At 41.1% G+C, this 23,919-nt stretch overlaps 2 protein-coding genes across 4 annotated transcripts in view; one reads left to right on the top strand and one right to left on the bottom strand.

The window, feature by feature from the left end:
• Positions 1 to 221: 221 nt before the first annotated feature.
• LOC121935602 (WD repeat and coiled-coil-containing protein-like) lies at positions 222 to 14,545 on the top strand. Its single transcript, XM_042477310.1, has 5 exons — positions 222 to 398; positions 1,976 to 2,101; positions 3,246 to 5,152; positions 7,132 to 7,249; positions 12,233 to 14,545. The coding sequence occupies exons 3-5, from the start codon at positions 3,269 to 3,271 to the stop codon at positions 12,502 to 12,504; spliced, it is 2,274 nt and encodes a 757-aa protein (XP_042333244.1). The 5' UTR covers positions 222 to 398; positions 1,976 to 2,101; positions 3,246 to 3,268; the 3' UTR covers positions 12,505 to 14,545.
• A 685-nt stretch (positions 14,546 to 15,230) lies between these two features.
• MFSD2B (major facilitator superfamily domain containing 2B) overlaps positions 15,231 to 23,919 on the bottom strand; it is a 47,751-nt gene continuing 39,062 nt past the window's right edge. For all 3 annotated transcript variants that reach the window (XM_042477322.1, XM_042477328.1, XM_042477337.1), the window contains 3 exons: positions 22,388 to 22,531; positions 20,033 to 20,209; positions 15,231 to 17,755 (listed from right to left, as the gene is read on the bottom strand). In XM_042477322.1, coding sequence (XP_042333256.1) covers positions 17,698 to 17,755; positions 20,033 to 20,209; positions 22,388 to 22,531 — 379 coding nt within the window. In that variant the 3' untranslated portion in view covers positions 15,231 to 17,697. The remainder of the gene's footprint in view (positions 17,756 to 20,032; positions 20,210 to 22,387; positions 22,532 to 23,919) is intronic.

The following is a 23,919-nucleotide window of genomic DNA, read 5'->3' as shown; positions in this document are numbered from 1 at the left end:
CCCTCCCTCCCTCCCTCCCTCGTGCGCTCACACACGCGCGAGGCGACCAGCCCCAGAGCATTATGGGCCTTGGCCTGTGGGTGTGCGAGGCTTTTTGTTTTGTCTCAGTCTCAAGGGGAGGAGGAGGGGCTTTGTTCGGTCACCCGCGGACCAATAGGGAGCCAGGGCGCCGGTGACGTAGTTGAAAAAAATGACGCCCCTCCCCTTTTCGCTCCCAAAAGAGAAAGAGTCCGCTTGGTTTTCTTCGTCGTCCTCCCCACCCTCCGCAGACCAGCGCCCCTGGTGGCGGCTCGAGGGAAAAGCATGTTGCCCAGCAGCGGCGCCGCTGCTCCCTCGACACCTCCTCCTCCTTCTGGGCAGGCGCGGCCCTAAGGAAGGGACTGAGCGGCCAGGAGAAGGTAATGGCGCGCGGAGGGAGCCCCCCAGGAGGGCAAAGGGGGCGTGGCTAGTATCTGGGAGGGGGCGGGCCCGGGCCCCGCGGCGGGGTACCCGGATGCTGCGGTTGGGGCGCCCTCCATTTTAGAGATAGGGATGGCTGGGCCACAGCTCCCATCATCCCCCTGACCCTCCCTGGGGTCTCTGGGGATGATGTGAGGTGTAGTCCAACACTGTCATCTGGGGGGTGCGCCCCTTGTTGTTTTGTTGTGTGCCTTCAGGTCCTTTATGAATTATGCCCACCCTATTGCCTTGGCAAGGTTTGCCAGGTGTGTCTCCAGTGTAGAAATAACACACTTTTAACTTTGCCATGCCTCCATCCAACAGCATTAGGGTTTTGTGTCCTTTTGTGAAGCTTGTTGCAGCTGTTGTTGTTGCAATAACAACAACAACAATAAATGTATTTATACCCCGCCTCTCCAATGAGATCGAGGCGGCGTAGGGCAATATCAAAGTCCTTATAGAGACCCTAAAGTGCACCTGTTGTGGGGCTTTTGTGGCGACGTTTCTTCATCAGGGGGTTGGCATGACCTCCCTCTGAGGCTGAGAGAGTGTGACTTGACCAGTGGGTTTCCATGGGTGAAATTCAAACCCTGCTCTCCAGGGTCATAGTCTAATGCTGAAACGCCGCACTAGTTCCTAGGCTAGACTCTTACTGTGGTGTTTCCTTGGCAAGATTGGCTCAGAGAGGTTTCGCCATTGCCATCCTCTGAGGCCGAGAGAGTGTGACTTGACCAAGACCGCCCAGTGGGTTTCCGTGACCAAGCTGGGATTCGAACCCTGGCCTCCAGAGTCAGAGCCTAACACTTATGCTGGCTCTACGCCTTCTGAGGCACCAGCACTCTTTGGCAGAGAAGGTTAAAAGGCTTCATAACGCCACAAACCAATAGGATGAAGCCACAGCACTTAAAGCGGTGTCAAGATGCATTGTGACTACAATATAGATACACCTCGGGACCCCAGGGTTGAGGCCACCTAGGCAGCAATGTGGGCCACACCACAGGCAGCCATGGCTGGCATAAGGCAGTGGTTCTCAAATTAGGGGGCAGGACCCTGAAATAGGTGTGTGAGAGCTGCTGAAAGGAGTGGGGTGAGACTTGTAGCCTGATCCTCCTCCGCTTCCCAATTTTTTTCTGTCCTGGAGGGGAAAGGAAAGGCAAGAAGGGTGCTTGGAGCCTCTGCCTGAGTGAGGAGGAGGAGAGCTATTGCCTTAGAAAATGTAGAAGTATGAATACACTTCAGCATGTGGATGAAAATACAAACACCAAGCAAGTGCATATGCAGAAAGTAACTTGTGGGAGGAAGTCCAGCTGTGGACTACACACCGACTGTGCACATTTGCAGCTTTTTAGAGTGGCATCCCTCTTTGTTGTGCTACACCTCATAGAGCAGCCTCTGATGATCTGAAAAGGCCATGCTAGCATCTAATCGCTAATACATATATGTGGTATGTTTCATGTATTCCCATGTCTTTCTGAGTATGGTATCAATAAATTATGCATTTATAAAGCATTCTTGAAAATATTAACCTCTTTCACAGATCATCCAGGCTGACAAAGGCAAGAAGTGAATATCCATGACAGAGAATCAGAGACACATGCAGAACCAATCACTCAGAGAAGTTTGGCAACTCACAGACAGTCACAGCGTGGATTATTTAGTTGTGGTATGTTATTGTGTTTACCCATTTATCTCAATTAAGTACCAGTTTCACACATTTCCCATCTCTCTGTTGCCACAAAACACTTTCACATGCTTTCATACTAACATGACACATGTATCTGTCCTGACAGTTTCTCATACTGGTACCAAGTAGCAAAGACAGCTGAATTCCTACCTGCTGCATCTGCCAGCTTATTCCCCACTCCCTTCTCCAGTTCTTCAAGGACTCTCCTTGCTACCACATGCATCAGTGAAGCTCAAAAAATCAACAAAACATTTATCAGCTGGTTGAAGGCCACAGCAAAATGACCAGTAAAACATAATTTCTAGAATGTTAAATGAAGAGCAGCAGAATACCTTATTTTATAATACTGTGTTTTTCTTAGTGTGACATTTTCCTAGTTTTTAGGAGAAGACCTAAATGTAATTTAGTCAGTACACTAAATCCATTTGGTAGATATTTTATAATGATGGACCAACCTTTTATTTGGCTGCTGTACATTACAGTGGGCCCTTGGTATCTGCTGGTGTTTGGTTCTAGGACCTCCTGTAGATAACAAAATCCATAGATGCTTATGTCCCATTAAATACAGTGGCATAGGAAAATGGTGTCCCTTATATAAAATGGCAAAATCAAGTTCTGCTATTTGGAATTTATATATTTTAAAAATATTTTCTAGCCGTGGATGCTTGAATCCATGAATAAAATATGCATGGATACAGAGGGCTGACTGTATTGCTGTTTGTATGAGCTCCATGGACAATATGTGGAGCACAGTGGAAAATATGCAGTTCCATCTCATTAGCTTAGCCTTTTAGCTGGTGATTGATAATCACCAGTTTGATGTTTGCTGCAATGTAAGACTTTCAAATTCAAAGATAAGTACTTCATAGAAGAATGTCAGAGGAACCATGTTGGATGAAGCCTAAGGTCCATTTAGGCCAGTATTCTCTTTTCAGTTGATGTTAGCAATTTGCAGCTAGGCAATTTGCAACAGTAGAGAGAACAGAGGACTGTAAATGTCTCATTAGCTGCTTTGTATTATCCACATTTGCTTGTTTGTGTCTTTGCAATATTATATGGTAGAAGGACAAATTGTGGGACGGCGGTGAGAAGAAATTTAAAACAGCATTTGTTTTCTTTACAGATGTATTCCACTAGAGCTTAACCATGGAACTGGGGAAAGGAAAGTTGCTACGAACTGGCCTCAATGCCTTATATCAGGCCATTCATCCAGTGCACGGAATTGCCTGGACAGACGGAAAGCAAGTAATACTGACATCTTTATACCTACATAATGGAGAGCCTCAGTTTGGCAACTCAAATGTCGTTGGTCAGTTTGAACACGTCCATGGACTTCACTGGGGTCCGTCTTCTGATTCTGATCTCCCTGCCCTCCTTGCTATTCAGCATAAAAAACATATCACCATGTGGCAACTGTGTTACAGTGTTTCTGAGAGAAACAAACTGATGGTTTATCAAATTAGTGAAATTAGTGAGCTGTTTCCCATACTTCCTCAGGGGTGTGTGTGGCATCCAAGCAAAGAAATCTTGGCTGTGTTAACAACGCGAGACACATCAGTCCTGCACTCGGTTCGGCTCAACAGTTCCAGGATCAAAGCAGATATTAAAGGCACTGGTCTCATCCACTGTGCTTGTTGGACTGAGGAAGGCAACCGCTTGGTGGTAGGGATAGGCAGTGCCCTCCATTCCTATATTTGGGACGATGATCAGAAAACATTATGTGCATGCTCTTTTTGCCCAGTATTTGATGTGGGAGGCTACATCTGTGCAATTGAAGCCACCTTGAATTCTCAAGTGGCTGTTGCTACTGAGCTTCCATTAGATAAAATATGTACTTTGAATGCCGGTATTTCTTTTGAGATGCCATCTGAGGTTGTGGGAAACTCTGTTCCTTCCCAAACCACCTCACTGAGCTGTGAAGAAGAGCACTCCATGGAGGGTGGAAAAAGGCTACCAGACCAAGAGAAATCTGGGTCAGCATCTTCTCCTGTGGATCTGACCCATCTCTCCTCAAGCAAACAGCGATCTGATAATAGTCCTCTAGTTCATCTTAAATCCAAGGATTACCTCACAGGAAGTGGTCAAGATGCCTCACACCTGATTTTGGTATCGTTTGAAAGAAAAGTGACAGCTACCAAAAAGGTCAGCCTCCCCGGTATTCTGGTCCCTGATATAATGACTTTTGATTCAAAAACTCAAACTGTTGCTGTAGCCTCCAACACTTGTAATCTAATTTTAGTTTACTCTTTAACCCCATCTCATTTGCCCAATATTCAACAGATTCAACTGGATAAAAGCGAGAGGCCTAAGGGATTATGTTTCCTCACAGATAAACTCTTGCTGACATTGGTTGGAAAACAAAAATTAACAGACCCTGCTTTTCTTCCATCCTCACGCTCAGACAAGTACATTCTCCGCTTGATGATCAAAGAGATTGTAAGCAAAGAAGGTTGTTCCACGCTTTCAGGTGCTACCCAGGTTTGCTTCACAAATGTACCTGTAAAGAAAGAGACCATTGAAACACATGCTTCAGATGCTCACCCTCTGAAAGATGGTTTGCTGCTTCCAGGTTCCACTGTTCTTCAGTCCCCTAGAAGTAGAAGAAAACTCATAGAAGAAATAAAGAGCCCTGCGACTGAGCAGAATCTGTCAGTGAGTATGGTTGACTCCAAGGAGAAGAAGATTCCCAAGGACTTCCCTCAGTCCCTGGAAACTTTAGATATTGAGCCAACAAATCGCTCTCTGGTTCTTCAAGGACTTGAATCATCTTCAGGAGTGTCAAATGTACCCATTCCACAAAACAAATCACTCCACAGTTCTCATGAAATGTCAAATGCCTCAAAAACGAACTTATTGCGAAGTGACAAAGAAGCCAGTTACATCTCTAAAAACCTGGAAAGACTGTGCAGCAGCTTTACAGAACTGCATCATCAGCTTTTTGAAGTGACAGAACTTCTGAAGTCTGGGAAAAAAACTGTTCCACGATACCCATCTTCTCGTGAACCCTCTTTTGTTAACATCATTTACCAGGTAACTTTCAAATGAAAGGTATATGCAAGCATAGATATTTTGTTCATCAGCTATGCTTAATATATGGTTACTATTCATTTAGATGAAAAGGCACCTTTATAAAGGTGTTTGGTTTGGCTCAAAACCATTGCAAAGAGAAATAATTTCCCTGCCCCTATCTAACTCTTCAATGGCTTTCTTTTAAGAAAGGCCAAAGGGACCAAGGTGATACAGGGGAAGCAACACTGTGCTTCTCGGCTTGGAAATCTTACGCATACAAAATAAAGAACTGGCTATGTGATAGGGACTCAGATGTAGACTTGAAAAATTATCAGCACCTAAGCAGTTTCAGAAGTACAAATTGAAAGCCCATTAAGTGAGTAATATGGCAGACTTAAAACTAGGTTGCCTTGGCCAGTCATTGTCTCAGCCCACCTTACCTTTCAGAGTTGTTTTTATCAGGATAAGATTGAAGGCATGCAGATGCATATTTCCTGGGCTGAGTTATTTGAAGGAAGAATGAAATTTAAATATTTTTGTGACTATCACTTTATGTATTATTTCTTGCACAGACCAGCAGTTCTTTGCCCTCATGTTGCAGAATGCATTCATCTGTTTGACAGATCAGGGGCAGGCAGAAGGTAGATGTAGAGCAAAGAGGACTTATGATAGTGGTGGTAGTTAGACTCCGTGAAACCCCCTGGTGGCTGCAAAATACCTTGCTGCTGCTATTGCAGCAGATCTGCTGTGTCAACTGAATTTCAGTGTGGCATCTGATGATCTCTGCATGGTCCCTTCAGAACAAGGGGTGGAGATGCATGCACCCTGTTTTTAAAGGCAAGTTTCTCTTCCAGGACTGCACATTGTTTTAAAAACAAGATTTGTATTCCTTGTAGTTTCTTTTAAAGTGAAAGTGCATTTTCCCTACTGAAATTAAGCAGCATGGAAGCAAATTTGGTGTGGCAAACACAAAAGCAATAGAGATGCCATATATTTCTCAGTATTGGTCTAGATCAGTGATGGCGAACCTCTCAGGGGCTGAGTGCCCAAACTAAAAAGGTCGTCTGGCCCAAACCCAATGCTGGGGGCAGGACTTCTTCCCCCACCCTCCCAGGTCCTCAGCCGCCTTTCCAGAGACAACTGAAGGCAAGGGGAGAAGAGGCTTGCACCTCTTCCTCCTTCTCCCCCTGTGCTATTTCCAGCCTCCAGCTGCCTCTGGAGAGGCACTTGGAGGCCAGAGAGGGTCCCCCCTGTGCTCTCCCTGGCCTTCAGCTGCCTCCAGAGAGACAATTGGAGGCCATGCAATGCCGGGAAGGAGGAGGAACAGGTGTGCACCTCTTCCTCCTCCTTCCTCTCCCTGTGCCAGCGGAAATGACATCGCATACCAGGTGTGGCACGCGTACCATAGGTTTGCCCTCACGGGTCTAGGTCATTTGTTGTAGGTCAGTAGATCATGTTGATTTCCCAGTTGTTTCACAATAGCAGCAATTAAAATTTCCCCTGCAGACTCTGCCATAAGTCATGTTGTTGAAATGAGGACAGTTGGAGGGATTGGAAGGGTGCAATCTATATTTAATCCTGGTAGTCAAATTCTCCAGTTCTAAATGTTTGTGCTTTGCAACAAGGCCCAGCTAGTGAAGTTTAGGTTCTAGTAACAACAACAAAAGCAGCTCTTACAAGCCTGCATTTGGCCCACTCCTCCAATAGTTGGGATTTCTTTTATAGGCAGAGAAACAAAAACATAGTCTAGATCCCCCCCCTTTCCCCGACAGAGGACACAAATTGAGGTCTAGTCTGGTAAGTATCTCCTTTCATGCAGCCCAGTGACTAGACATGCTTGGAGGTTTCGAAACCAATGTAGGCCTCCTACCAAGCAAACTCATCCAGCAAGATTCTGGGCAGCAATGCTCAACCTTGTTGGTTCTGGATGTCGGAGAACAGGATGAAAGACAACTGTTGTAAATATACTATTTCTAAAATGGTTGTTCTTTAATTAACAGAAGGAGTCTTCAGGAAATGTTACATCTGAAAAGCGAGCTGTTATCCTCTGTGATGGTAAACTTCGTTTAAGTGTCATTCAGCAGATTTTCAATTTGTGTCTCATTGAAATGCAGCATGGTAAGTTTTGTTTGTCCAAAAGAGAATATTTAGTGAAAGAACTATTGAGCCAAAAGAAGTTAATGTGCCAGCTTTTAAATAATTGTACTTTTAATATTGTGTGTGTTTATGTGACAGTTTATTTCAAAATTCAGATGACATTTCCAAGTATTTCTTCTACATGATGTTCTATTCTTAGACAGTTGTCCTTTTAAAAATACACTTAGATTATATTAGACATAGGCATTTGAATTACTACTTCAGTGAAAACAGTGTCCAGGGGCCATTCACACTGCAGAATTATAGATAGCACTATGATTCCTCCTTAATTGTCATGGCTGAATCTTATAAAATCCTGGGCTTTGTGGCTTGGTGAGACACTAGAGCCATCTGGTTGAAAATTATGAATACCCCTCCCTATGCTTCAAGATCCATGATTCCATAGGATAGAAGTTTGGCAGTTAAAGTGGGATCATAGGGCTGTAATTGTATAAATAACCCCTAGATATGGGATGTTATAGTTCCACTTTCTTATGCCCTGATCAGACAGCATCTGAAGTATTGTATCCAGTACTAGACACTACATTTTAAGAAGGCACTTTGATAAAACTGGATTATGGCAGTCTTGAAACAAATTATTGAAAGGCAGGGTACTTTCAGTCCAGAAAAGAAAAGATGAATAGGTTTTGATGGGTATTCTAGTGAAAAACAAATAGAATCTGATTCAGTATTGTGTTGCCTCTGATAGTCTTCCCAACCCAACTAATGGGAAAAACAGCTTCCAATAACAGAATGATCTCTACAAGACTTCACACTTGGCAGCTTTGTGTTCTAGTTCCTGGTTTTCTTTGGGCTTTGAGGTCTGCCTGCAGCATCTACTGTTATTGTAACCCCATGATTGGAACAGGTCACTTAATGGTGGTATTTGCAAGTTAGCAGTACATTCATCCCTCCACATTTGCAGCTTTGACTTTTGCAGATTTGATTGTCCACAAATTTTATTCATATGTTAGCTCTAGAAATATTCTAGGTCCTCCAACACAACTTTAACCAAAAGTCGCACTGAAGGCCCTGGAGCTTCCTAGAGAGAACACTCCACTAGGCATTTGTTGTTCCTCCAGCATAATTCTATGGTTAGTTGACCACAGAGTTGCACTGGAGGACCTAGAGATTCCTTGATAGGTGTTCTCTCAGGTAAAAACATAGTGTTTTTGTTATTTGCTTTTTTTGTCACATTCACGGGGGTCCTGTGCCCCCAACCCCAGCGCATGTGGAGAGATGAGTGTACATAGGAATACAGTACAGAACAAATAGTGTGAGGTAAATCCAGCAACTTCCAGTCTGTCCTCAGCGGTTTGAATTTTTAAACATGATTTATTAGTTGCAAAGTGAGGTGAAGTAGCAAATGTTTGGAATAATTTAAGAAAATGTTCCATTACTTGGTTTAAATATTATTGCTATAAAGAAGATGTTTTCAGATTTATTCCGCATTATTCAATTATGAAAACGGATCTTTTAAGGTGCAACATGGCTAATCCTGTTAGTACATTTTTAGTGTGACTTCCTAATGTGTTTATAATGTGCCCACAGAGATATTTTGAAAGTCTTGCCTGGTATTGGCCTTAAGTTGAGTTCAACTAAGGCATTAAGCAGAAAGATTAAAGGTTCACATGGTTGTAAGCTACAATCTTCTCATGATGTTGCTTGCCACATAATGTTACATAACAAGTAAATGGAACTGCTAGTGAGAACTGCATCTCAAGCAGTTCCTAAAATTATTTATAATGCATGAAGGCACAGTGTTGATGTAAAATATAAAAAGTACAGAATGACTGCTAACAGCTGTCTACCTCTCTAATCCAATAATAGTTTTACAGTTTGGAAATGTATGTCTTTTGAAATGCTAACATGACCACTGTATAAAAGACCAAGTATTTAGAACTGGCCATTTGATCACCATTAAACATATATGCTGGTTGCACAGAACCCTTTTTGAGAGAAGAAAAAGTTGTTTACTTCCCTTGTTCACCCAGTGCATAGTAGAACTGTGGAATTTTCTATCATGAGGTACAGCAATGGCTGCCCATTTGGGCAGCTTTAAGAGGGAATTAGACTAGTTCATGGCAGAAAAGGCCACCTGTGGCTACTAGTCATGTGATGATGATGATATATTTTATTTCTTTCCCATCTCTGCTCAAGGCAGGGTACAACATGTTGAAATACAAAATGCAATTAAAAAGAAAACACATAAAACCAACAGTTAAAATACAATACTATGGCGGGTTCTAGACCGCCGCTTTGAGGCGGTCTGCCGCCGCCGCTTGCTACGCGCGCTACGCTTGCTACGCGCGCACTGATGACGTCGCAAAGCGCCAAGGGCGCATTCGTGACGTCATTAGCGCCGCGCGACGTTCGGATGCTCAGCGTCCGATACGTCAATATGGCGCCGGCCATGTAGAAGGGCCGGCGCCATATTGTACGGACACAGTCCGTATTAGACTCAGGGGCGTCTAGAAGAGACACCCCTTTTTTAAAATGGGACATCCTGCGGACGTCCCAACTGCCAGTGTGTAACCGGCCAATAAAACCATTAAAATACACTCATGTAATACATTCTTTAAAACATGCCAATTAAAAGTCATGATTTAAAATTGACTAGGTAGGCCTGCCAGAAGAGATGTGTATTTAATGTTGTTTTAAATGCTGTCAGCATTTTCAGTTGTCCTATCTCTTCTGGGAGGTCATTCCATAGTCAGGGGGAGAGCTGACAAAAAGGTGGCTGTCTGTTACCCTCACTATTGGAGACCACATGCCTCTGAATTGCAGTTGCAGTGGGATGGGAACAGAAGGGTGCTGTGGCCCTAATGTCTTGCTTGTGGGCTTCTCATAGGGATCTGGTTCACCACTATGGGAATAGAATGCATTTCAGGGTTTTGGTCCAATCCTGAAGGTTCTCCTCATGTACTATTATATTCTGACCCCATGTCTGTGAATCTGGCTGCCTATTCCTTTTGAACCACTTTGTGAGTGTGGATATCAGATTTGTACCCCGTCTTTTCCTCCAAAGTGCCAGGTAGCATACACAGTTCTCTTCACTGCTCCACCTTTATCTTAAAGTCAAGCAGAAGTATTGTTGGAAAGCTGAGCTGTTGTATGCTTGGGAAGCCTGTGAGCTTTCAGCTGAGAAAGAGGCTTCATATACTTCTATCAAGTGGCATAGAAGGAATCTGCTGCTTTTATGTGCTTTAGGGAACTGTAGGTGGTGCTGTGATTTCAGCAGCTATTAAAACAGTGCCCCACATATGTTCTTGGACCTGTTTGCATGATTTCCAACTAATACGACACACAAAAAGGCAAAGAGTAATAGGAGGGAAGCAAATGGCCAGGAAAAAAATGTGAGCATTCAGAGGTAAGTAACAACCAAAGCAATTACTGTTTGTGGAAGCAAAACTGAATGTCAGTGTAGGACTTAGGAAAGCTGGGAGAGATCAAGCTCTTTATTATGCAACTCAACATTATTTCTCTCTGTGTATATGTGCCTTCAAGTCACCTGTCAATTTATGGCAAGCCCATGAATTTCATAGGGTCTTCCTAGGCAAGAAATGCTCAAAGGTGGTTTTGCCAGTTTCTTTTGTAGAAGTGCAGGCTATAGCACCTGGTACTTGGTATTTGTTGGTGGTCTCCTTTCCCAGTACTAACCAGGTCTGACCCTGCTTAGTTTCCAAGATTAGTTGGGATCTGGTGCCTTTAGGATAATTAGGCAACATAATCTCTACAGTGTTTTTGTTATGTTGTTGCAGAAAGCAATACAGTCTCCCTGCTAGTCCATGGCAGATAAGGCTACCGGTGGCTACTAGTCCTGGTGGCTGTTATCATCCAGTATACAGTCAGTCACCTCCCTCCCTTGATTATAGCTCTTGTTAGCAATGGCTTAGAGTTAAATAGAACTAAAGGAAAGAGGGCCATCAGCAGATAAGATATACAGAGGCAAGAATTCAAAAGAAAGATGACAGGGAAGTTGAGAGGTGAAGAGTCAAAGGCCTGCTTATCTTGAGTCCTAGAATTTTGTGGACATTTGACAAGCACTTGGTAACATTCTCTGTGAAATTATGAACACAGAATATTTTTACCAGGCGATTGCATTTCTGTTTTTATTTTCAGGACCCAGCTTAATCTAAGATTTATGAGATGTAGGTTTCAGTAAAGAAAGGTACACATAATCAGTAAAGGAGTATTTTAGCCCTGGGCAAGCAGCCTCTGTACTGTACTGCTGTTGGTGCCTCAGCTCTGCGGACCTCAGCCAAACCTGCCTAGTAGCTGTCAGTCATTAGTCATCATCAGTTACTGATCGGTATATTGGTATTTCTGTTTTTCCTCCCCTGGGATGAATAAGGGTGGTAATGACCACTTATGACTAGCCAGTACTAGCTACATCAATTTAGAGGGCACAGCTCCAGTATTCTAAAAGCTGCATTTGGTTCTGAAAGTGCATGATGTAAGACAGATGGAGACAGCACAGGATTTTAGCTTGAGGTAAATGCTTTCAGCCAAGAAATGCCATAAATGTAATGTTGATAGAAATTCATTTGGCCTGTTACCTAAAGTTATGTCAAGTCGTATTCATAACCTCAACTTTCTCAAACCTAACACCCTCCTGATGTACTGATCTATAATGCCCATTATTCCAGGTAATTAATTATTGCTGACGATCCTTGATGGCTGACAATGGTAGGAGTTGTAATCAGATTCATCTGAAAGGTGCCAGGTTTGAGAAGACTGCATAGATTTCTCTGTGGCCAAAATTAATTTAAAAATCACTAAGGACATGGGTATAGTTTACAGTGCTAGCTAACAGTATCTGGCACTATATAGCTGTTTGGTTTGATGTTGTTGAACTTAACTTTGTACAGAGAAAGTCAGGTAGGACTGTCATCCTGACTAACATTTATAATGGGGGAAAATGCACTTCTGAAAAATGTATCTGTTATCTAATATCTTTAACAGATGTATCCTGGATTGTTCTTGCTGCAGACAGTGAAGGCTTTATTCCGTTAACATTTGATACCCTGCAGGAAATAGTCATAAGAGATGCTAGTGCCAACTGTAACAACTCTTCCAAAATGCTGGATACCGTCAGTTCTACAGGTGGGTACACGAAGATTTCTTCCCAAACTCTGGACCTTGCTACCAGTTCTATGGAAGTACTGAGAGAATGTTCTTCCCAGAGTCTTGTAGGGAGCAGCAGTTCTTCAGGGCAAGCCACCACACCCTCATGAATGAAGAAAAGTTGTTCAGCAAGGTTGATTTGTTAGTGGTCCTTACTCTGGGCATAATTAAAACTGATTTTTCACTCAATGTTATGTACTGTATTGTACAACTGTGTGATGCTTTGCTGTGTTGTAGATCATGCCTTGCACTGTCAGTTTGGGTGCGTTTTATTTTCACAATTTTACCACTTTGTGCAAACTGCAGGTCACTTCCATGATGCATTTAAATTATTTGTCTGGCAGCTTTTGTAGACCAGGTTCGCATGTTAACCCTGTTTGCTAAGTTGACTCAACAAATTTATATTTTCACATTGCATCACCTGTTGTGTTTTTCTACTAAATACAAAGTTAAATGTTAGCCAAAGCATAAACATCTTGGGATGGGAGTGCCCTTTACATTTACTCAGGAGAAATCTCATTGGCATGAAAAGACAGGGGAGGAAATGTATGGATGTTGTTTCTAGTGCTTGTTGAAGTTGAAAACAAATGTGGGTCATATTTATTTGTTATTTATTTATTTATTATAGTGTCATATAACAAAAGTCCTGCAACTGCAGTTTCTGTATTATTAAACTAAGATAATTTTGTATTTTACCAGTGCCTGTTGAGAATGCTATGCACTTAAACAAGTTATTTAGCTCAGTTTATGAAAGTACTCACTAATTAGTACCAAAGTCCTTTAGAGGATAAAAGCTCCTTATTCTGAACATAGTACATCTCATCTCTGTCTTCCTTCAAACGGTCCAATCACTAGACATGTTTTTACTATGCATGTATAGAAAGTGAACAGCTCTAGGCTGTTTTCAGAATAACAAAAAAGGAAATGTATATAATTCATAATGGTTGTATGCAGGCTTTTTGCTAGTAAGTCTGAAATGGTATTACAGCCACTGTACTGTTTGTAATCATTGTGCTGAATGGGTTTGAAGATGTTTGGGAGGTTGCAGCTGGTGCAGAAACCTGCTGCCCATGTATTGTCAGGGAAAGTGAGAAGTGAAATTATTATGCCAGTTATTATTATACTGGCTGTCAGTGAATGACTAGGCCTAATTCAGAATGTTAGTACTATTGATAAAGCTCTAAATGGCTGAGGGCGCAAATAATTGAACTTCTGTACTGACCAACCTGGGATTTAAGACCATCTGGAGATGCTCTGCTTGTGATGCCTTTAATGAATGTAATCTATATGGCAGAGCTTTCTCATTGGTGGTAGCCAAACTGTGGAACTCCCTCATGATGAAGATCCGGTTGTCCTTTCCCCCATGCTGTTGTTATTTAGGCACCAACTGAACACATATTGACTTGTGTGAGCCTTTGGGGGATAGGGAAGTGCAACATTGGTTTACTGAACTGTATTGTGTCTTTATTATCTCAGAATTATTTTAATAGTATTTATGTGTTAGCAGTGGTGGCTTCTGGACTGAGCATGAACTGATGTCTGACTCCAAAATGAGGGGGAGAGATATCCCCTCCCTTGCTCAATTCATGGGTCGTCTGTGTATATAGGACTATTTTTATGTACATGGTTAAGCTGCCTCTTTGTGAGGAAGGGCAGCATATAAATAAAACCACTATAAAATGTTTAATTTAATTTTTTTATTCAGAATGTGTGGCAGCCATTAAAACATAGCTGTTGTAGTTTGAGCTTCTGGCATCCCAATACATCACTGCTATCTAATTCATTGCAAGATTTGTTGACTGGTATTAAAGTAGATCAGTGTTTTATTTCTCTTGAGAGTGCTGATATTTTGCACTACCGTTTTGTTGGTGGGAGGACATCATATATTGCTGAAGATGTGCTTTACTTATGGATGAAAATGAAACAACTGGATAGGGTTCCCCAGATGTGTCAACAGAGAAAAAAGATCAAATGCGGCCAAATTAGATGGTTTATTGAACATACACCAAGTGAACATATTACAAACATTGCATTAGCAAATGACCTGGACTATCTTTTAAATGGGTAAATGTGTAAAAATGTCAAGTATGACAATGTGATTATCTGTAAAAAAGAAAGCATTTAATATTAAATATGAAATTTGGACCAAGATCACAGGTGATTATATCCTCTTTCTTGTACCGGGGCTCTTTTTGGCCTGTGTGCAGTCATTATTCCTAACTAGACGAGACCAAGTGAAACAATGAAATGTACCCAAGTGTAACTTGTGAAGTTCTGTTAGATTCAGGGGGTTGACTCCAGTCAGGTCTAGCAACTGAAATTATGGCTTTGTGTTCTGATTCCAAAGGGCAAATTGGTTTTGCAATAAAAGTTAGCTGCTCAGATGTTTTGAATGTCAACCCCATCAGTCCCACTCAGTATGGTCAGTGGTAAGGGGTTATGGAACTGAAATACCAAACATTTGGAGAGTCCTGATTTAGTCTTTGGTAAAGGCTTCTGTAATTCTTCAGCAGGGCTAGGAAAGAGGAGGGATGTGATTGAGTTCTCTAGGACAAAATTAAGCCACATCATTTAAATGCTGCCTTTAAACATATTGGCCTGTTACAGACTGCCAAAATAAAGCTGCTTCGGGTCTCTTTGGAGGTATGCTGTTTAAATGATGCATGCATCCTAAGAGTCCGGAAGCTGCACCAAAGCTGCACTCCAGTGCTTAGGAATGGAGTGTGGCTTTGGTGTGAACTCCTGACTCTTAGGACCCATGCATCATTTAAATAGGATACCTCCAAAGAGACCCGAAGCAGCTTTATTTTGGCAGTCTGTAACAGGCCATAGATATATTCTAGCAGCCTTTCTTCTAACTCTAAAGTAATAAATGACTTCCACTTCAATAACTGTGTAGATAGATGATAATTTGAGTAATTCTGTAATTTTTTTGTGGAAATGCATCCTCGATATGGCTCTTGTACGTGTATAATTTAAATGATTTATTAGGGCACAACCCCTAGAGGATATTTATAGTACATTAAGGATACTGATTGGCTCCTGCAGCATTTCCATTTCATTTAAACTAGCGAAGGAGTTGTTCCCAGTGCAGCTAAGTATTAATAATTGTTTCCAGCCCTAGCTTTGCTTTTTAAAATTTACATTTTATAAAAATATATATTTAATTCATTAATAAAAATAAACTTTCCCCCATTTTCAAATATACAGTTTAGCCTAAAATATTTTATTCTAGCATTTGAGATATTTTTGTACAGGTCAATCTAAGAGAACCTGCTCTCCATTACTGAAATACCACAAATGTTTTCTTGCTGGCAGTGGATTGAGGTAATTTAAGTTTTATGTTGTTATGTGCCTATAAGTCATTTCCAACTTATGGTGACCAACCTATAACAGGGTTTCCTGGGGCTGACAGTCTGTGACTTGCCCAAGGTCATGCAGTGGGTTTCCATGGCCAAGCGGGTAAATAAACTTGATCTTCAGAGCTCGAACCACTACACCATGCTGGCTCACATTTGTTCAGGGCTGGGTTGAACATTTGCCATGTCCTAAATATTTCTTTGTCAATTTGATTCCCCACAACATGTAAGCTTTTTAGGTCAGTAATGATCTAACTGGAGAGCCAGTTTCCATTGCCAGAAGGAGAGAAAGATGACATTGAACAACCTGCCCTTGTTTGGCATCTATTTGACTGTTTCAGTGACCTTTTACTTACAAAACAGGATCAGAGTATTTATCACCTTGTGTAAATAAGTGAAATTGCACTGGATGGAAATTATGGAAGCGGCATTCTGAGAGGCAATGTAGTCAATATGCCATGTGCACAAATAATCAACCGCTTCCATCTCAAGCACACAAAAGGCTAATGCACATTGTTTGGCAAATGTAATTATGAAAATCAGGATTGCATATATAGCATTGCACATGAAGACTGTACTAAAAAAAACATTTGCACATAAGCATCTTCTATGTACAGATCAGCCACCTGTCCTATGATACTCATGAGCTACTGGATACTGTGAAGAGACCTAAAATCTTCATGCAATGACACCTGAAAGTCTTTGTTCTTTCAAACATTGGATTGTTCCAGTAATAATAGTACTTGGAAGAATCCCATTTTTCGCTTCATGGGCTACTGTTTAGTAAATTACCTCCCATCTTATACACGATTACACTGTTTACAGTAGATCTAAGTGTTTCTTTGTGCAACTGAGACTGTGTGGAAAGGAAACAAAAATGAACTCACTTTCTTCCTCCATTACTGTCTCTGTCACCCATTAACAGTTGGAGAGAGCCTGCAGCAAGGTGCCTGCTCCATTTCCATAAGCTGTCTGTGCAGTTCAAAAGCCTGGAAGATCATCGCTCATCCTCTGCTTCCTCTCCACGCACCCTTAATTGTGCAAAGATAGAAATGCTTGCATGAAAATAGTTCATGCCACAGCAGTTATGCCATAGAGCAACAAATGCTTGAACTTTGGACTTTTGAGAGATCACACAACAATATTATCCTCAGATCAATGATGTCTTCGCTTGCTGTAAAAGTCACAGGCATTTTATAAGAACATGGGTTTGAACTCAGAGCTCTCAGCTTTGGATCATCCAGGTTAAATGCTGCTTTCTTCAGTTGTAAACTTCTAAGTCTCAACTTAAAATGCAGCTAGAAAGCATGTGGTTCATTACATCCACATTTGGCATTCATTTTTGCTTATGGACCCCTTTAACCTTAAGTGCACTGCATAGGTCTTGTTTTATTCTCACTCTTACATATGAAGATGGCACGACCACATTTCAAGAACATGAAAATGTTGAAACTTCCAAGGGTGGGTAGGTTAGAGAATAATTTTTCAAAATATTTTAGATTGCTCTAAATCGGTTAACATGATGATGACAGGGTTATCTGTTAACAAAAGAAATTGTATGACCTTATGGAAAACAAGATCTGTTCTTTTAAATTTCATCAATATTTTTAAGGAGCTCTACCCACTTGGCATGACTCATTCCAAGGCAGTAGATTTGTAGCAATTAACAATCCTCCATATAATGTAACTGTAAGCAAAACACTGTTAATTCCATCTTTCAAACAGAGCTTCCAGAGGTTCAGAACAATATGGCAATACAATATTTTACACATACAAAGGTCTAAGCAGACTTGTTCAAATGTTCCAGATGAACATGTTTTGAATTAATATAACATGACTTGAGACAAAGCTTGAAATGGGATAAAATACTGTAAAGCCTTCATTCCACTAAGTGGGACCACCAGATCAAGTTACTGTTACAACCAGCTTTTTCTCTTGATGCTTTCACAATGATAGGTCTTCTTCATTTTCTGGGAGACTGTCAACGCTTGGATATTTCCTCCTGTTTTGAAAAATGCAAAGTAATCCTGTATGAAGAGACATTGTTTCTGTGGCTTGCACTATAAGTTCTACGCTCAGTATATGATGGCTGATGTCTTATTAGTGATTCTGGAGGTCTGCTGCAGCGCATCCAGCTACAGAGAAACAGTTGGACATGTCTTTGCTCATCTTTCACTCTCCATGGAAATGGCCAGCTACAGAATCTGGCTCCAGCCTTTTTTATGCTTTACATCTAGAAATGCTTAGTTTCAATTACACAATATACAGCATCAAAAATCTTTAAGGAGAGGTTAGGGACTGGTGCCAGAATTCACTGAGGCAATTATAAATGCATAACTTAGATATTCACTATTCACTATGTTCACTAGATTAGGACATATGTAGAGACTGTGAAAGTCCCCCAGTCCTCACCAGGCAGCAGCAATTGTGAGCAACAGGAGTCTGTTCTGTTATCTGGGACACAGCTAGCTGACCTTTCTACACACAGACCTACAAGTAATCTTTTGTACAAGAGGCATTGCGAAAGGGACTCTGCTTTTGACTGTCACACCAGAGATCACTCCCAGGAGGGTGGTGGAAACTCTCAGTAAGATGCTTCTCGACTGACAGGGGAGCAGAACCTATTTTTTGCAGCAACTGCTGCCCAGTAAGTAAGGATTGGTGGGGTCAGGCTATTTAGCCATGTCACTAAAGTGGTTACATAGCTTAGTAGGTGACACAGAATTACAGCCTAGGTAACTACTGACGAATGTTTTGACACCTTCGGGCCTGACTACTGCCATTTATTATACCTACTGTTCCTGCGGCAGAATGTGGTTGTTCAGAGGACTAAGAAATGTTGACTTTTTCAGTTGGTTTAAACAGAGACTGACTTCCTGAAAAATAATTCTAAGTGTAATTCAGAATGTTGGCTCTCATTAAAAATATATTAATCAGAATCCTGCCACAATCAGGTAGTATCTCATTCCTTGGGAACCTAACTAACTATTAATTTCCTCAAGAGCAGTAGCTCCCATACTCTGCAATGCTGCAAAAATGCTGTGCAATAACACCCACCAAAGCCCAAAACGGGTCTATAGAAAGAATACAATACTTGTTAGGATAGGGCCATGATGGCGAACCAATGGCATGCGTGCCAGAGATAGCATGCAATGACATTCCCCCCAGCATGGGATGGGGAGAGGAGAACAAAGAGGCATGTACCTGTTCCTCCTCCTTCCCGACTCTCCCTGGCCTCCAGTTGCCTTTCTAGAGGGAACTGGAGGCTGGGGACAGTACGGAAGAACGAAGTCCCACCCAAGACGTCCTGCCCCAGAAGGCGGAAGTCCTGTCCCCAGCACCTATCCGGTGCCAAAGTACCTTTTGGCTTGGGCACTCAGCCTTTAAAAGTTTCACCATCACTGGGATGAGGTTTTAGTTTATGCACTTTGCAAGTGTGGAATCCCAAACTTCTCTAGTCAACAATTATTGTGCACTGAAGAGTTAGAATGGGACCCAGCTCTATTCAGTCATTCAGCCCTAACTCTTCCATTTTCATTACATTTTTTACATATCCACAAAGGAGAGACATCTATTATCTGTAGAGGCGCTCTATATGAGCAATTGTTCTTGTTCCTTTAGAGAATCTCCACACACTGAAGGGACTCTTCTCTTTACAGTTTTGCACAAGCAAGCTGAAATGGAATTGGAAGAATCATATGTACCCCTTCTTAAGTGAAACTTTGTTTCCTGAAACTGAAAAGGTAGTGCCAGAGGTTATAATTACTTATTTTACTTCATTTTATTTATATCCTGTCTTTCTCTCAATATGGAAGCAAAGGCAACTTACAACATAACATTAAAATAACTAAAAACAAATCATGGTATGGAACAAATGGTCTACCTCAGTGTAACTCAGACTATAAATCATAGGGGTTTATCACACTGGCCCAGGAATGGGCCCCAGAACGCATCTTACCGCATGGAGGAACGCCGCAGCTGCCGCCGGGCGTTCCCATCGCGTCCCCGCTCCGTTCCAGGGGGCACGATTTCTGAGAATGCTTGGGCACAGTTCTCCCAAATCGCGTCCTCTGGAATGGAGCGGGGACGCGATGGGAACGCCCGGCGGCAGCTGCGGCGTTCCTCCATGTGGTAAGATGCATTCTGAGGCCCATTCCGTCCCCAGAACCTTTTTAGCATGCAATGGGCCCGTTCCTGGGCCAGTGTGATAAACTCCAGAGTGTAACATGTACATCCTGTAGTAAATGCTGGGACAATTCTACTAGTGCTACAAATTTACCTTAGATTTTCAAGAGCATATTTTGTTTCTTCTCGACTCTTCTCGGTGATTGGATAGAAATAGAGTATAAATAAGCCTAAAATAATGATAATGGATGGAACTACAGCAATCAAGGTTTTCAGCGTGGTAACAACACTGCTGGGCTGTTTGCATATTCCTGATTTGTAGCCTGCAAGACTATGAAAAATGTACACAGTTATTAAAGTTGCAACCAAGATCTAGGAAATCAAAGGAAAATTCAAACCAAGGACCAGGACGCTCTATGACAAAAAAATAAATAACATAATTCAAGACCAGGAAGGAATAAAAAGACATTGCATGAAATATACAGAAGAATTATACAAACAAGATGACAAAATGAAGGACACATAGAATGAAGAACCATATGAAGATGAACCCCAAATTCTAAAAAGCAAGGTGGAAACTGCAGTAAGAGAAATAGCGAAAAACAGATCACAACTGGATGATATTCCAATTGAACTGCTGCAATCCACATTGACAGAGTCAACTCTAGTCAACAGATATGGAAAACAAAATGATGGCCAACAGATTGGAAGCGATCAATATACATCTCCATCCACAAAAAGGGAGACACAAGAGACTGCAGCACCAGGTCTTTCCCAGTTTTCAGGGAGTTTCTTATCACCATAATGTGTTTTAATTTCTGTTACCTTTTCTTCATATCCACTTTCTAATCAATCTTTGCTCTGCTTCAGTTCCCTCAACTATTCTTTAAGCTGTATTTCTCTTAGCTGTGTCTCATATTCTTTTTTCTCTTTTTCTTTTCTCTCTCTCTGATATTTCAGTTCTCTTAACGCTCCTTCATATTTTTTCCTTTAATTCTTTTTTATGTTTTAGTTCTTTTAATTCAAGCTTAATCATGTCAAGCTCTTTGTCTTTTAACTCCATATCATCACAAGCTTGTTCAAAACTGGCTATAATGTATATGATTCAAGATTACCTCTAGTAACATAATCTTTTCACATCATATAGAGGGAAACCATTTTATTTTTGACAATATGAGTAACTCTAGATTCTAAACTGATTATTAACTCCCAGGTCTTCCTTTCTATGTCATGTATTTCTCTGTTATAAGTATTTTTATTCTCTTTCATTTTCATTCTTTCCTTTTCAAGTTTCTTTTCTTTTAACAGCCTCTCATTTTCTTTTTCTATCCTGGCCATTTCAATTTTCTGTTTTATTTTCCAAATTTCCACACTCTCCTGAGATTCAGATATGAAAGTGTCAAGGCTAGTCATCATTTCTTCTCCAACCAGCTCTGATTCCTCTACTTTCTCTGGAGGCATTCTAGCTGTATTTCCCTACTAATACCCAATACCTTTACCTCAGAAAATACTCTTAGCTGCTTTTTAATCAGCTGTTTACTAAGGTAACACTTAGATCTTGATGGCAAACTAGTGATTTTTTTAACTTTACACCAAATTTTTACCTTGGAAATAACTTTTCTAAGATATTTTCTCAGTGTACTCTACTAAAGCAGAACTGGAAAAATGTTTACCAGACTAGACTTGGATGTTGCTGAATTTTAAACAACAACAACAACAATTTAAAGCCCACCTCACCCCGGAGGATTGAGGTGGGTAACATTAAACTGATATCTAATCTGCATTACAGAAATAGTAGTTTGATACTGCTTTAACGGCCGTGGCTCCATCCTACAGAACTAAGATTTGTAATTTGTTGTACCGGAACTATCAGACACAGAAGGTTAAATATTTCACAAAACTACAAATCCCAGAACTCCACAGCACCGAACCATGGCAGTTAAAGCATTGCCAGAGTGTATTATTTCTGCAGACAAGGCTTTACCACATTTATCTGCTATTTGCTAATTTTTACATTTATTTACCACATTGTTACTATTATTGTTGTTGTTAGGTGCCTTCAAGTCAACTCCAACGTATGTCGGACCACTATCACTATCCTAGGATTTTCTTGGCAAGGTTTATCCAGAGGAGATTTGCCCAAGGTCTCTCCATGGCTGCGTGAGGATTCAAACTCTGGTTTCCTAAACCACTAAACCACTACTACACCCTGATGGTTGTTGTTTGGGGAGTTGAAATTTACCATTTAGCATATTCTAATTTGCTTATGCATCTTCATATTAACTTTAGAAAGCAGTTTCCAATTCTTTGACATTTTCTGAAGGGGGACCGAGGGCTCAAGTTTGATTTCAACCTGCAGAACCTGCAACCTTTATCCACTCTTAATCAGCAATGACTTGGGGCTCGTTCGAAAACATCTGTCAATTTTGAAATGTTAAAGATTACATGAGAATCAAATGACCAGAGTAACGTGATGACCTAGTTCAGAGAACGAAAAAAAGCCACTCACTCCAGAGTAAAGGATGAAATTCCCAGTGCAAGCCCAGAGGATATCTTGGTTAAAAGAACGTATGAAGTATAGAAAATAGTTTCATGTCCTCTTAATTGAGGATTCTGCACTTGAAAGTGGTCAACAACATCGGGCAACATGGACCTGTAATAAAAATAAAATAAAATACACATCTTTGTTAGATATTTCTCGAAAGCATCATGGCATTTAATAATAAATACATTTTAAAAACATTGTCACATTCTGTGGCATGATAACTGAACACAATATTACTTACCAGTTTTAAATAAAACACAGAGGATTAGCAAACTAATTAGATTAGGTGTTAAAGGTATCCTGTATTAATCAGTTATCTATTGGCAGAGATTTGCTCTTCAGGTATAAGCACCTTTTTTTCTATTAACATCAAACTGCATTACTTCTGCCAATAGCTTAGTGTTATCCAGAACAACAGCTAATATGAATGAATGTAGCATATTCCCCTGGAGGACTTTTCTAATCAGCACCAATAACATAAATTTATAGAGCCTTTCAAGCTATTACTTGAGAGAGATTCCAAACATCTCTACTTCTGATCATACAGTCATTTCTCAAAGCACCGACAGGTAATTCTGACTGCTTAAAAGACCAACAACACAAAGGCAAATGGAGAGGAAATAATTTCCTCACTTTGAACAGCTCTTTGGTCTCCTGCCTGTCAAAACTCATTACAGTGTTACATACTTGTTTATTCTATGATTCCCATGGTCCTTTCCCAGGTGGAAGAGTTGGCTCAGGGCACAGAGCTACATTCTCAGCAGGATATAACTCTGATTTCAATTTTAGGGATTCCTGACATTTTCAGAATAGTTTTAATATGCCACAGGGGTATTAAAGTGAGGACTGAGAAGGGGGAAAGTCCATTTGTGCATTTAATCACATGGGCTGCAGTCCCCAAAAGTCAATGCCCAAATGCATTTGTTAGTCTTTGCAACAACAGACACACTACAATTGCCCCTAGCTACCCCTGAAGATGTTGATGTAGCTATTCTCACATTCTGTTCATAATGTTCACCCACCTATACCAGAAAATATAGCATGAAAAATGATCCTTCTAGTATATGAAGCTGGATTCTCATACTATACAGGATGGTCACTGTCATTGTTAGGAAAACCCAAGGGATAGCAGCAAGCTGCAGATATGCAAGACTACACTTGGGACCTTTTCATGCAACTCAATTATTTAACAGCCATGGCAGCATCCTATAGATTCCTGGAATTTGCTGTTCAAGAATCTTCTGCCAGGGAGCTCCTCTGATGCCTCTGACCAAACTATAAATCCCAGGATTCTACAGGTTGCAGCCATGGTAGCTAGAGTGGAATCAAACTGCTACAATTGCATGGTGTAAAAATGCCCTTATTTTGAATTATTCTAAGGCCTTGTCTGCACTGCAGTTTGATACCGCTTTAACTGCCATGGCTCAGTGCTATGGAATTTTGGAATTTGCGAGGTATTTCAACCTTCTTTGTCAGAGCTCTGGTACCCAAAAAAC

This window comes from Sceloporus undulatus, chromosome 1 (genome assembly GCF_019175285.1).
Source record: "Sceloporus undulatus isolate JIND9_A2432 ecotype Alabama chromosome 1, SceUnd_v1.1, whole genome shotgun sequence".
Classification (NCBI taxonomy): Eukaryota; Metazoa; Chordata; class Lepidosauria; order Squamata; family Phrynosomatidae; genus Sceloporus; species Sceloporus undulatus.
The sequence above is the reverse complement of the archived record's forward strand: the minus strand, read 5'-3'. Positions and strand labels throughout refer to the sequence as shown.

Excerpts from the sequence above, each read along its gene's own strand:
- LOC121935602 (XM_042477310.1), top strand. The coding sequence starts at position 3,269 with ATGGAACTGGGGAAAGGAAAGTTGCTACGAACTGGCCTCAATGCCTTA. Across the intron at positions 5,153-7,131 it reads TTGTTAACATCATTTACCAG|AAGGAGTCTTCAGGAAATGT; the intron begins GTAACTTTCAAA and ends TTTAATTAACAG. Across the intron at positions 7,250-12,232 it reads TCTCATTGAAATGCAGCATG|ATGTATCCTGGATTGTTCTT; the intron begins GTAAGTTTTGTT and ends TATCTTTAACAG.